Source organism: Scylla paramamosain, chromosome 2 (assembly GCF_035594125.1).
Source record: "Scylla paramamosain isolate STU-SP2022 chromosome 2, ASM3559412v1, whole genome shotgun sequence".
Lineage (NCBI taxonomy): Eukaryota > Metazoa > Arthropoda > Malacostraca > Decapoda > Portunidae > Scylla > Scylla paramamosain.
The window spans coordinates 34,831,817-34,846,969 of NC_087152.1; the positions used below are offsets into that span (position 1 = coordinate 34,831,817).

The 15,153-nt window shown below is 42.3% G+C and overlaps 1 protein-coding gene across 1 annotated transcript; it reads right to left on the reverse strand.

Moving 5' to 3' along the window:
- Positions 1–1,518: 1,518 nt before the first annotated feature.
- LOC135107479 (myosin regulatory light chain 2-like) lies at positions 1,519–7,657 on the reverse strand. The gene is given in 6 exon segments (XM_064017378.1): positions 1,519–2,190; positions 3,676–3,832; positions 4,208–4,401; positions 6,264–6,476; positions 6,479–6,553; positions 7,400–7,657. Coding segments are annotated over 6 exon segments (903 nt in total). The 3' UTR covers positions 1,519–2,184.
- Positions 7,658–15,153: the final 7,496 nt, after the last annotated feature.

The window sequence follows — 15,153 nt, forward strand, 5'->3', positions numbered from 1 at the left end:
CCGTATTCATTTCCATCGTTTTTTTTTTTTTTTTACTCATTTGATCTGCTAACAATTTCCTTACAAAAGCTGACAACTCGCAAATTGTTAGCTGATAAAGAACTTGCGAAAACCGGATGCTACGCTTAGGTTACTTAACAATTTCGCTATATAACTGTGACTAACAAATAGACATTACGTAAGACTACAAGAACCACAGATACATTTAATATCATAAGAGGCGTTAGTAAGCTCTGGATGACGCACAGTGAAGTGCAGCACCTACTCAAGGCCCACCTGACGTGACGTTGTGAGGTTTGCAGGTGGTATCATGATGACACATCTCCCCTGATCCTGTGGAGTATGTTAATGTATGATGGAAGGAACAACGGCGTCTCAAGTGTAGGATGACGTAACTGATGAGAGAAGTGTAAGTGTAGTGGTACGTAGTTTGCCAGTTTGTGTAATTTTCGTAACTTCATACTGCTACGAGGGGAAGATTTGTTGTGTAAGATGCGAGAGTATACTCATTCTCCTTTCCCCTCGTCTTCGTTTGTGTTGTATCGCTGCTTCCTCCTTTGTGTGAGCCGGTAGGGGTTTGTTCATTCTGAGACGGTGCACTGCAGCCACAGCAACCTGTACTGTAAGGCGAAGACAGTGAGTAAACTGTTTCGTGTTCTCACCGCTGGGCATGGCCTGTGTTGAGGTGCGTTGGTGTTCATCAGCGATGGGTAAGGATACATGAACTCCTTGGTACAGGGTTATGTATTTAACTATAAACGAAAACAATACAAGAGGTAATGAATGTTGCTCACAGAATATGATATTGAATTAAATTGACTTACATAAGCAATGCGACTATAATGAAATGGTGAAAACACGAGCACTACAATGTACGCCGATGGTGATGGTAGTAGTAGCCAGCAGTGTGTTGCTCTAGTGGCGGCCTGCTCGCTTGGTAATGCGTAAGGGTGTTGGTGACCGTGGGCTGAGTAAGCTAGGTCAGATAACTGAAAACCTGTGTCACTGGTATAAACACCAATTAAACACTAAATATTGTACAATACACAATACACTTAACAGCTTAATCATCAGCGACGAATGAAGTACGAACCAAGCGATACTATAAATACAAACATGATAAATAACAGTTCTGGACACACATGCATCACTTATTACATACAGTAAGATGTCTAGGAGTGCAGCCTGCAAGTCCTCAGACCCCACCACGGACTCAGAGTTACTGCGACGCGTGCCTTAAGCTGGCCCCTGTCACTGCCTGTGGTCACAACTCACAAGCACAGCTCAGAAGAACTGTTAGAGCCCAGCAGAACGACGATAGGGGCAGAGGTTCGTTGTACTGTTTATATTATAGACGTATTTTTATTTTATCTTATCTCTGTTTGGCGTCCATGTGTCGTAACATCCATCATCCACTCATATTGAGTCTTTTTTTACCTTGTGTTAACTTTTGTAGGGTATTAACTCTCCATCCAGTGCACTTCTTTCTTTGTCGAGGAATGAAATAACAGACATGAATAGATTTCTCATTTTATTCGACAGGTTCACGAGGGTTGTGTTGCCGTAGTGAGGCTGCTGGGGAAGGATGACCAAATTGAACCTCCGAAGAACTGTTGCGTTGCGTCGCTGCAGGAACAAGTAAAGGATTGGCTCGCCTGCTATGACAACCCAACACTGTCTTAAAGGTGTGTGTTATAAACCTCAGTGTGTAAGGAAGGGGGGGTGGTGGTGTACGAATTTTTAGGGTAGCCGTGTATGTTCAATGTTCCCGTGTAAATTATTTCAAGTACTTGTTTACAATCATGCATGTACGTGTAGCTTTGTACGTAATTGGGGTCAACACGTGTAAACATAAAAGATCATATGAACGTATGAAAACCCGTGAACGTTTTAAGAAAATTTTTGGTGTGAGTGGTGTGTGTGTGAAGCTGCCAAGTAAGGGCTGTGAAAGGGTAGGGGAGGGAGGAAGGGTGATAAGGGGGGGACTAAGGGGAGGGAGTGAGATAAGGGGGATTAGGGGAGGGGAGGGAGGGAGGGGGAGGAGAAAGGGGAGGTTAGGGGAGCGAAGGAGCCATTCTTGGAGGCGAGGGAGGAGGGGAGAGGGGCAGGGAGGGAGAGGAGAAAACGAGGGGAGGCGAAGAAAACGGGATGCCACTCGACAAAGTAAACGAGGCAGTCCTCAGCTCAAGCCTGCGAATGAGAGAGAGAGAGAGAGAGAGAGAGAGAGAGAGAGAGAGAGAGAGAGAGAGAGAGAGAGAGAGAGAGAGAGAGAGAGAGAGAGAATTATTATTAAAACAACCACTTTTAGAATTGGGTCACATAAATATACACGTGAGAAGAAAAAAAAGGACCACTTACCAGAGACCTTAACGTGGCGTCTGTCAGGCGTCCCAAACCAAACCGTGAGGCGAGCATTACGAACTCAACATAAACAAACCACTCAACGAGCATTACGAGCTCACCCAAAATAAACCACTCAGCGAGCATTACCAACAAAATAAAAGGGATAATAAATAAATGAAGTGCACTATTTAACTCCTTCATGCCCTGTCCCTCCTCTTTGCCTCTCATCCTAACATCAAACACCTTTCCCGCTCCTCATCCCCTCCCCCTATTAACATTCACGTCCTTAGTCTTCCTCTTCCTTCTTCATCTCAGTTGTTCTCTTGTTTTTTTCTTTTTTTCAGTTTATTTGGAAGATTAAAGAAATGCAAAGTACGTACACAAGATATTATAAAACTCTCTCTCTCTCTCTCTCTCTCTCTCTCTCTCTCTCTCTCTCTCTCTCTCTCTCTCTCTCTCTCTCTCTCTCTCTCTCTCTCTCTCTCTCTCTCTCTCTCTCTCTCTCTCTCTCCACTACATACACATACCTGCCGCCCCCTCTCCCCTTATCATACACACACATAGGTCGTCCCTATTTAGATTTGTCCGTCCCTCCTCCCTTAGTCCACTAAACACACGCCCTCTTCCTGTATACACACGTCTACCCCATCCTTTCCTTTCCCCCCATCACCTACCCCTCCCCGTACTCTCTATCAAACACCTATCCCTTCCCTTACCCCATCACACACTACTCTCTCCCTCCTCCTCCGACCATGCACTATTATTCTCCCTCCCCTCTTCTTCCGCTATGTCTCTATCATAATTCGTAGGCCCGTATTCTGAAACGCTTTACTGTCTCGACGACTAATTTCAAGGCCCACAGAGATGATTAGCCCGGTTGTTAAAAGTGTTTCTCCTGTTAGTAATGTAGAAATCTGGTTAATCTGTCACTCGAGCCATAAAAAAACACCCTTAAAAATCTGTGTAACTTTCAATTAGAGGCTTTTGAAAGAAGTCGAGGTGCGAGCAGGTGTTTCAGAATATGGTACATGTCCTCTCTTCTTCCTACCCTCATCACTTTTCCTTCCCCTCTGTCCCCTCTCACTTTTCCTGCTATTTGGCACATGTTTCCTGAACCACTAACCACTCCGAGACATTTCTTCTTGTTCTGCAGCCACATCTAAACATTATATTGGCTAAAAATTACCAAAATCTATACTTCTAATCCCTCTTTTTTCTTGTAGACGCTTATAAAGATTTCATACTTTGATTTTAGTGTCAAGGGATTATAGGGCTATATATAACAGTTCATGTCTCCCTCCTCCCTCCCTTCTCGTTCCCCGCACCGCCTACCTGCGCCTCCCCATCCATATCACTCTTGCCCGTCAGCATCTCGATCACCGCCGCCGTGTCGATGAAACCTCGGTCATCCATGTCGAACTGGTCGAAGGCATCGTCCACCTCTTGCGCCGAGTACTTGTCGCCCCACGTCATCAGTGCGTGGCGGAACCTGCAGGAGTTGGGGCGGAGTAAGGAAAGGGAGGAGCGTGAGGTGATAGAGAGGAGAGAGAGAGAGAGAGGAGAGAGAGAGAGAGGGAGAGAGAGAGAGAGAGAGGAGAGAGAGAGAGAAGAGAGAACAAAACACGGGGAGAAGTGTTAATACGATCTCTCTCTCTCTCTCTCTCTCTCTCTCTCTCTCTCTCTCTCTCTCTCTCTCTCTCTCTCTCTCTCTCACACACACACCACTTTCTTTTACTTCCCTTAATTTATCTTGCTTTCACTCGCTTTCTCACCCCTTTTTTTCCCTTCTTTCCCCTTACACTTCACCTTCTCTCTCCTTTTCCTTTCCCTCCCTTCCCCTCACTCGCAGACACTCCATGCTCACATTTCGCCGTCAATCCAGCCGTCGTTGCTGAAGGCGTTGAAGGCTGCTGCCACCACGGTGTCCTCGTCTGACGTGCCGCTGTTGCGTTCGGCAAACATCTGCAGCAGCATGGTGAAATTGATCGGGCTAGGAGACTCGTTAAGCATCTCGTCCAAGTCTTTGTCTGTCGCAATTCGCCCCACTTGGTCGAATACCTGCAGGAAAGAAGGTATTTGTAAGAGAAGTTTTATTTTAAGAGAATACACGTACACAAGGGGTTTACGTGTTACTGGAGTGTTTATTTGCCTTCCCTAGTTGAGAACTGGGGCAAGAGAGGGAGAGAGGTTAAAAAATAGAAAGGAAGGAAGACAGGAAAGGAGGGAGATGAGATTAATGTGTGTGCTTATGAGATCGTAATTCACCATGGTCTTGATCACTCGTGACCGTCACTTATTACCCGTATTAAAGAGCCTAACATAAACCCCCATCACCTTGTTTAATTGTCACAGTAACTGCATACTGAGTGAAAAATCCTTAGCGACCAGAACGGAAATCGAAAGCAAACCTATCTTGTGCTCTCTATTCATCTACCCAACAGTGTATCTAAAAAGTGTGTGTGTGTGTGTGTGTGTGTGTGTGTGTGTGTGCGCACAGTCACGCATTTCAAGACCTAAGTTAAATCACCACGAATTTTTCACCTCCTGAGGAACGGCAAAATGAGGATGTGTGGTGTTCATTTCGTCTTGTCTTGTGATGTTTGTTGAGGATTTTGTTGTTATTGCATTTTGTTGTTATTGCAAGTGTGCTGATGGGAAATACGTATGTTCATGCCTCCTATTTTGGGATCTCTCTTCTTCTCGTCTTCTCTCTCGTTCTGTCTTCATTCTCATCCTTTCTTTCCTTTCTGTCTTTTGTCCTCTTTCTATCTCTAGACATATTCTTCCCATTTTTATCTCTTACTGTCTTTGCCACCATTCTACATTTATCCTTTATGTTTGTATTATGTATAAAGTCCCAGCAAGAGAAATTAATTGTTTGATCTTTTTGTCATCATTAATAGTTGGAAAAGGATGGCATGATTTGGCTCCCGAGAAATGAAAGATGACAGAAATGACCCTGGCGGAGAGGAGGTGACGTGGAATTCAATGGGGGGATCTCATAAAGCAGATTAATGACTGGTGTCTACGAGATATTAGTGGTAAAAAATATTCATGTTGAGCATATGATGACGTGTTTAGACCTTAATGACTTCTAAAGGAAAGGGTAGTGGTTGGGGGTCGGGAGAGAGGGGCGTAGAGAAAGGGTAGTGGTTGGGGGTCGGGGAGGGGGGGGCGTACTATTAATACTTATAAGGATGATATTGTCTGAAGATAGAAAAGTGTGATGTATCAAGGACAAATGTGATGTATCAAGAACAAAGCACAAAGCAAGAGAAAGAGAAGGAAGAGAGAGAGAGAGAGAGAGAGAGAGAGAGAGAGAGAGAGAGAGAGAGAGAGAGAGAGAGAGAGAGAGAGAGAGAGAGAGAGAAATAGAGAGAGAGAGAGAGAGAGAGAGAAGTAAAAAAAAGATACAAGAAAAGTAAAACTAATGAGCAGAGACAAACATAAACAGATGAAAACACCATCCTCATCTTGGGAACTTCTCAATCATGTACATTTTGAGAGCAAAAGTTAAGCAAATTAGCAACCTCGTTCACACACACACACATTATATATATATATATATATATATATATATATATATATATATATATATATATATATATATATATATATATATATATATATATATATATATATATATATATATATATATATATATATATATATATATATATATACTAATCATACATACCTGAAGAGAAAGAAAATTTCAAGGGAAAAGGAAGGAAGGAGTAGGAGCAGGTGGAAGGAGGAAAAAAGAACAAAAGAAATAGGAGGAAGAAAGAAAAAAAAAGAAAACAAAATAGGTAAGAAAAAAAAACATGAAAAAATGGAACAAACCGAATGAGAAGCGTACTAGATTCAATAATGGTGTACCTTACATTCAAGTTTCAGCACTGGACGCACGCACGCACCTGCCGCAGATCAGACTTGCCCAGGATGCCGTCCTTGTCCTTGTCCATCATTTGGAAGCCCTCCTTGAACTCCGCGACCTGGAACTGCGTGAACATGTCGAACACATTAGACCCAGTTTTCTTGGCCCGGCGGGAGGAGGTCTTTCTTGAGGAGGGCTTGGACGAGACGGGAGTGGGCGCGGGCGCGGGGGGCTCAGGCTCAGGAGGAGGAGTGGGGTCCTTCGGGGGGCAGCAGCAGGCGCGGGCTCCTCCTCCTTCTTCTTCTTCTTCTTGACTTTCTTCTCGTCAGTCTGTGTTGTCGGAAATGGAATAAAGAGATGGTGTTACTTGGGATACTAATTGTGGTGGTGGTGGTGGTGATGGTGGTGGTAGTAGTAGTAGTAGTAACTACTACTACTACTCAAGTAGTAGAAGTAGACTAGTAGTAGTAATGGTAGAAGAATCAGTAGCAGTATCAATCAGTATTCGTAAATGTAGTAGTAACAACAGTAGTTGTTATTACAGTATTGCTGATAATAATTGGTTGATTTATGTCTCTCTCTCTCTCTCTCTCTCTCTCTCTCTCTCTCTCTCTCTCTCTCTCTCTCTCTCTCTCTCTCTCTCTCTCTCTCTCTGCATGTGTGAGGTTCATGATTTATCGTCTGTCTATTTTCATCATTTTTTTTTTGGTGGGGGTGCCGGGGGGGGATGCGGGGACCGTTTTATTCTCGTTTTCCTTCATCTTGATTCACTCTGCCTTCATTCATTATCATTTTGCTCTCCACCGCACACCTGTCCAACCCTCACTTGCTCCTCTCCACATCCCTACTGCTCCCTCCTGCCTCTCGCCCCTCCACACGTCTTTTACGTCTGTCACTGCGGAACATCGGTGGCGTGCGTGGGTGAAGGAAGAGAGAGAGAGAGAGAGAGAGAGAGAGAGAGAGAGAGAGAGAGAGAGAGGAGAGAGAGAGAGAGAGAGAGAGAGAGAGAGAGAGAGAGAGAGAGAGAGAGAGAGAGAGAGAGAGAGATACGAAAATATCATTACTAAAAAAAAAAATAAAAGTATGAGAGAAGAGATGTGAAAAGAAGCGGTAGGAAGTGATATAGAGATGAAGTGTAATGAGACAGAGAAGCAGGTGATGTGAGGTGATGGTGACGCGGGTGTGGGTGAGGCAGGTGATGTGAGATGTGTTGGTGTGAAGTGCTGTGGGATGAGGCAGGTGACGTGACGTGATGGGACGTGACGTGAGGTGAGGCAAGGCGAGGAGGGAATGAGGCTGGTGTGGAGAGGCGAGTTGTGGTGAGAAGAGGTGATGTGAGGTGAGCCAGGGAGGGATGGTGAAGGATGAGGCAGGTGAGGAGAAGTGCAGTGAGGGAAGGTGTAGTGACGTGAGGTGTAGTAGGGAGCGGTGCATCCTGTTGCCTTAGATTACCTGCCCCAAACCTCCTCACCTGCCGGAAACACTCTTATAAACGAGGCCAGGCGGGGAATGTGTAGTTAGTTTCGATCCCTGCCTTCATACATCTCCTCTCCCTCCCATACCCCACTCTTCCATCCTCTCCGTCTCTCCCTCTCCCTCCCCCTCTACTTCTCCTTCTCTTCCTCTTTCCCTTTTTCTCCTTTTTCCTCTGAATTTCTCTTATAAACGATGACTGGTAAGGAATTTATAGCTCGTTGCCTTCCTTACATCTCCATACATCTCTCTCTCTCTCTCTCTCTCTCTCTCTCTCTCTCTCTCTCTCTCTCTCTCTCTCTCTCTCTCTCTCTCTCTCTCTCTCTCTCTCTCTCTCTCTTTCATTATTCCCTCCTCTTATCTTCATGATTTTTAGTATAATAAAGCTGTCTAATGAAAATAATTTAGTTCTCCATATGTTAAATTATTTTCTCTGGTTGAATTTGCAGAAAACTTAATAATTCGTAGGCACTCTGCTCCAGGTTAATACTACTGTACATATCTTACTTTTAGAGGGGATTTCGTTTCTAAATAGTTCCATAAAATTGTCAGAGATAGTTACAACGTACTCGCACTTCTGGTGGGTGGCCCGGGAGGGAGATTGTTTCGTAAGATTACGTTACTAACCCTTTGGTGTTGTCCAGGGTTATTACGCTTATTACAACAAGGATATTACGTGAGATTATTGGTGAAACTTCACGTAAATATCTTCTAGCCAATTCCTGCACTTCCTTTAAATTCCCGAAAGTTAAATCCAGCGATCTCCAAAATCTTTGCGGAAAAGATTAAAAAGGATGATTTTTTTTTATTTATTTTTTTTTCATAGGTAGAAGATAATAAATATTTGCTTAGAGTCCTAATTCCTAAGAACCATTGATGCTGCTGCTGCTGCTGCTGCTGCTGCTGCTGCTGCTGCTGTTGATGATGATGATGATGATAATAATGATAATAATATGCAATGAGAGAGAGAGAGAATAATAATAATATGCAATGAGAGAGAGAGAGAGAGAGAAAGAGAGAGAGAGAGAGAGAGAGAGAGAGAGAGAGAGAGAGAGAGAGAGAGAGAGTGTATGTGTGTATGTGTGTGTATTTATAGTTCAGCCCCTTGCTCTTGGCTTCATAATACAATTTCAACATACACACATAAATGCACACACACACAGTGTCACTTAGGTATTTACACTGTCAGATTTTAATAAACAAATAATGATAATAACGATAATAATGATAATAGTATTATTAATAATAATAGTAATAATAATTAATAATAATAATAATAATAATGATAATAATAATAATATCCACTGTACCAAGTCGCTAAGCAATGTGGCTGATTGATGAGTTGAAACATCCCGAAGCAGGCCACAAGCGTCTCCTCGTTATAAGTAAGTCATTAACTGAGCGTGCCTTGCTCAGAATCTGAATTGCTTGATGCGATTTTACTTTTTCTATTTACATGCTTATCTATTTAGTTTTATTATTATTATTATTATTATTATTATTATTATTATTATTATTATTATTATCATTCAATTTTATTTATTTATTTACTTTTAATTAATCATTTAATATTTTCCTTTTTTTTTTTTCTTACGGTTGAGAACCCGCTAAAGTGGAACTAATCCTTTTACATGCGCTGTCACTCAGATTCAGTGAAGTTCGTTGTTTCCTTATGTTCCTTTCACTGCTACAGGTGAACCGTAAGGAAGAAAATAGCCTGTGTGAAGATCTGCCCTCTCTACACCCTAAGGCGCCGTCATCCCTCCGCATTGGAACATAATAATAATAATAATAATAATAATAATAATAATAATAATAAAATAAACGGAAAAAAATAATAAACGTTAGTATGAAACGAGTCTTACAGTAGTGTGTACGTAAAAAAAAATGCATCGTAAACTAAAGTCCGACATCTTCACTACTACTACTACTACTACTACCTTGAGAGTATAACACCTTCATCACTTACTCCATAGTCACCATCACTGTACCACTCATATAGCTTCACTGATACAAACTTGCCACCACGCCCGCTATCACCACCACCACCACCACCATCACCATCACCACCACCACCACCACCACCAAAATATCCTCAGGCTAGCACCATTACCACCAGCACCATCACCATTACCACACACGATCACCACCATCACCGTCACCATTACCATCACTATTGTCATCAACTGCACCACTAAAGATTATCACGCCAGATCGCTCACCATAACTACTACTACTACTACTACTACTACTACTACTACTACTACGATAACTACTACACTTAAAACACCGTCACCTCTACGGATTTCACAAGTATCTGATAAGTTAAAGATAAATATCCTTTGATTACCACCGTAATATATTCACCATCATCACCACTACCATTTAATTTTTCTTATTATTCCTTCGCAAGAGATCAAATATTATGATAATCTACAATAAACTGAAGAACTGTCCCACGCTCTTCAATTTTGCTTTTAGTACAGATTTGAAGATATTTTTAATCTATACTTTTTTTTTTTTTTACTCTTAACTTATCGTCCAATAAAGAGATGCCTTGACTTACCATGATTCTTGATTTGACTTTGTTGTTTTCTTTCTTGTCTCTCTCACTCTGTTACACGCACGCACTGTCTCTCCCTCTTTCTCCCTCACTCTCTCCCTCTCACTCTCTTCTAAGGGCGCAAAGGCGTGGTACCTCCCTTGACCCTCAATATATACCCTCTCACGCCCCTCCCTTCCTTTCATCCCTCTCCCCTCCCGCCCCCTCCCTTCCCGACACGGCTCCAGTGCCCGCCCATCCACCCATACAGCCTCCCCTTCTCCGCCCTCCACTCCACATCACCTATCTTAGCTGCATGCCTTCCCCTCCTCCTCCTCCTCCTCCTCCTCCTCCTCCTCCTCCTCCTCCTCCTCCAGTACATACCCTCTCACTATTACCCTCGATCACTTTCCTACCTCACACACACACACACACACACACACACACACACACACACACACACACTTCTGGTCCTCATAATCACTGCCCTACCTTTCTGATCCTCTTCCTCCTCTACAATATATGATCTGCAATTACAACTACGCTTTTTCATCATGAAGGGGGAAAGAAGGGGACGAAGAAGAAGAAGGAAAGAGAGAGAGAGAGAGAGAGAGAGAGAGAGAGAGAGAGAGAGAGAGAGAGAGAGAGAGAGAGAGAGAGAGAGGAGGAGGAGGAGGAGGAGGAGGAGGAGGAGGAGGTAAAGATGATTTAGAACAGCGGCTCAAAAAGTGGAGTGGGCGCCTACCCCCTGCCGGCGGGAAGGGGGCGTGAGGAGGACACAGCGGCGTGGTGCGAAAGTTATCTGCCCAAGAGTCATTGTTAAAACGCAAGTAATTAACCTATAGCAAGAAGAAAGTGTTTTTGGAAATCTTTCACGCTTGCATTATTTGTCTAGTTTGTTTCCAGCCTTTCATGCGATATGCAACAATTCCCAGCACTAGAAACAGTACATGAGATCTTTTGTAAGAATCTATAGAAAAGAAAGGCAAAAAAAAAAAAAAGAGTATATTTTTAAGTTTCTAACGAATACGACTTTTGGATGAGGCTGCAGAACAAGAAAAGATGCCTCTGAGTAATTAACAATGAAGGAAAGATGTGCCAAATAGCAGTGAAAGGGTTCACTGAAACAAAGATTTTTTTCCCCCAAACAGTGCGAAGATGTTATCTGTGAAAATTAGCAAATGGTTGGAGAGCACTCGGGTCTGTTAGAAGCAAGAGAGGGGACGCCAAGAGAGGGGACGCCATGTTTAGATGATGGTGATTGTGGTGATAACGAGGAGGAGTAGAGGGATGAAGGAGAAAAAGGAAGATTACATAGCATAACTAAACAACAATTGACCTTTACATATGCTCTTACCTGGCTGCTTAGGAACTAATCATGGTTTATAGGTAAGGAGAAAAGTACAACTGAACACCGTGAGAGAGGTAGAGATTATGATTTAGAGGGTGTGCACAAAACTACGTATATGTAACAGAAGGTGAAGGATGACAAGAAATAAAACTTAAAATAGCAAATTGAAATATTGAAGATTTTTTTTTTCTATTTACTCAGAGTTCTCTCATTAATTTCCATTTTTTGTGCTTACTTTTTCCTTAATTTTTCCTCCGTGTTTTTTCTTCGCAATATTTTTCCTCTCTCTCTCTCTCTCTCTCTCTCTCTCTCTCTCTCTCTCTCTCTCTCTCTCTCTTACTGACGTTCATAAATTTAGCGCGTCTTTTTTGCAAGATTAGGTCAACGTTCCTTAAGGCAGATTTACATACAGATATAGATGGATCTAGAGAGGCAGATAGACAGACGAAACAGACACAGACAAATATATATATATATATATATATATATATATATATATATATATATATATATATATATATATTTATATATATATATATATATATATATATATATATATATATATATATATATATATATATATATATATATATATATACTAGATAGATAGTTATGTGTAATTGGTCTCTTTTCAGCTTTCCAAAAAACTTTTTTTTTTTAATATAGAGACCAAAACTGTACTCACTAACATTACTCAAGATGAAGTCCAACCAACGAATTATAAAGTCTGGTTTATTTTCGAAGGTGTGCTCGATGAAGCTGATCACTTTGTTAGCAGTTTTAACGACGAATGTTGACTGGCCTTTATACTGTGTGACAAAGATTGTTGGTGTAGCAAAATTGTACTAGGGAAGAAGGACGTGGAGAAATAGGAAGTGAAGGAAAATTATAACCCACACGTCTTTTCTTTGCATTCAGTAATGAGAGAGAGAGAGAGAGAGAGAGAGAGAGAGAGAGAGAGAGAGAGAGAGAGAGAGAGAGAGAGAGAGAGAGAGAGAGAGAGAGGAAAGAGAGAGCAAATTTCAAATAGGCAAACAAGATTTAATTTGACTTATTTGGACACATTCCAACCGATCCATTCTCACTTATCTTCCATGTCATTCTTTCCCTTATCTTCTTTCCTGATTCCCTCCCTTGCTTTCTTCTTTCTGTTCTCTCTTCTCCCAACCCGTCCCTCCCTCCTTACTTCCATTCTTCCCTCTCTCTCCCTCCTTTCCTCTTTCTCTCTCTTCCTCCCTTTCTGTTTACAAACAAAGCCAACTCACGCAACCTTCTGCTCTTGGCACCTATACTTATCTGCCTGTCTGTCTGTCTGTCTGTTAGCGTCAGTATACACGTGGATTTCTGGTTTTCTTTCTTCGTCTCTTCTAATTTTCTTGTTTCACATTTACTCAGAAATCTTGCCATGAACACAACTCGCCACATAACGGAAACGTCACTCCCATGCTGGTAACAATGTTTCTCGTACAATGTTTGGTGCTGTCACGGACTTGGTAGAAACATTTTTTTGGCAGCTCCTCATCTCGTAAACACCAGTGCCACCAACGTCACTCAGACAGTTTCAACCTAATCCAGACACTGATGAGCGAAACATATTACGAAAACAGGTTTCTAGAGAATGATGGCACCTTCGTTTCTATCTGTCTCTCAACATCCCTGGTAGTCGCTGAATAACATAGGCCTAACTACATCACTATCAACCCGTTATTCCTGTCCATAAACTCGCCTAATCCTTCTTAAGAGCTCTTTATTGACAGCACGATAATCAGGTCCATCGCAGTTGTGAACCACCATATTTCAAAGCCAACATCTTTTACTTCCTTTATACATCTAAATATCAATCATGTCCATACTTCTGTGTATCTGTCTCTAACTCCCTTTTCGTATGTGTATTCTTGTGAGGTGAGCACGTTCCCTCATGGGCCCAATGGGTACTAAATTAGAGTAAGAAAACAGGAACTTAGAAAAAAAAATGAAAGGCAAGTAGGACACGCTAGACGGGAGATGACCCAAGTAGTTGTGTTGGGTTGACCTGAAATAGACTTGTAATGATGATGATGATGATGGAGAGAGAGAGAGAGAGAGAGAGAGAGAGAGAGAGAGAGAGAGAGAGAGAGAGAGAGAGAGAGAGAGAGAGAGAGAGAGAGTATCACCATCACAACCACAACCACCACTACCATTAACACCACCACCACCACCACCACCACCACCACCACCACTAACGCCTCCACCATCACCATCAGTATGCTTCCACTAAAAGCAAATTTGGCAAGAGGAAGGAATGCGCTGGAGAAGAAGGAAGAGAGAGAGCGAGAGAGAGAGAGAGAGAGAGAGAGAGAGAGAGAGAGAGAGAGAGAGAGAGAGAGAGAGAGAGAGAGAGTATCACCATCACACCATCACCATCAAAACGTCATTCTTGTGTGATAAGGGCTTTTAGAGGAAGACAGGCAGACGAGAACACTTGAAATAATTATAGAAAGCAGAGAAGATTTGACATAGTAGTTCAAACCTCTCCCTCCCCCCTCCTCCTCCTCCTCCCCCCTCCTCCTCCTCCTCCTCCTCCTCCTCCTCCGTGTTGATGTGAAATAATGAGGAAAAGTGGGAAGTTATGGGATTTCCTTGTGAGAATTCGGGAGGAATAGTTTGGGTTGTGATAGAAACAGTTTGTTTTCCTTGTTTATGGAGAGAGACATAAATAGAGAGAGAGAGAGAGAGAGAGAGAGAGAGAGAGAGAGAGAGAGAGAGAGTGGTGGCAGGTAAGGAGAAAATCTGAGCATAAAAGGCAACAAACCCACACCAGGTAGAGTGAGTCAGGCAGTAGGACGCAGCGTGCCCTCTCTCTCTCTCTCTCTCTCTCTCTCTCTCTCTCTCTCTCTCACACACACACACACACATTCTCGGACATAAAATCAGAAAAAAATAGTTTAATTTTATATTTTAGATCTTATTATAAGAGAAAGAGATCTTATTATAACAGAGAGAGAGAGAGAGAGAGAGAGAGAGAGAGAGAGAGGAGAGAGAGAGAGAGAGAGAGAGAGAGAGAGAGAGAGAGCATATGGAAGAGGGAGAGGGTGAGGCGATAAAAATGGCAGAGTAGGGAGGAGAAAGAGTAAACTAAAAAAAAGAGGAGAAGAAGAAGACGACGAAGAAGAAGAAGAAGAAGGAGGAAGAGGAGGATAAGGAGGAGGAGGAGGAGGAGAAAAATAGGAAGGTAAGTAATGAGGGAGGGAGATAATATAAATGTGAGTATTAGTCATATGAGCAAGGCGTATGAGAGAGAGAGAGAGAGAGAGAGAGAGAGAGAGAGAGAGAGAGAGAGAGAGAGAGAGAGAGAGAGAGAGAGAGAGTGTGTGTGTATGTGTGTGTGTTTTCAGTGACATAACTTAGAGGGAGGCGAGACTTTAAGTGTCAGCAAAAGACTATCTAAAAAAAAGAAACGAAAAAATAAGGAATAAAAGGAAGCTACTTGAATGGAAGAAGAATTATAGAAGCAAGGAAAACGAAGAAGGAAACAAGAAAGAGGAAAGGGAAGGGAGAAGAAAACTTAAATTAGATGAAAGATTG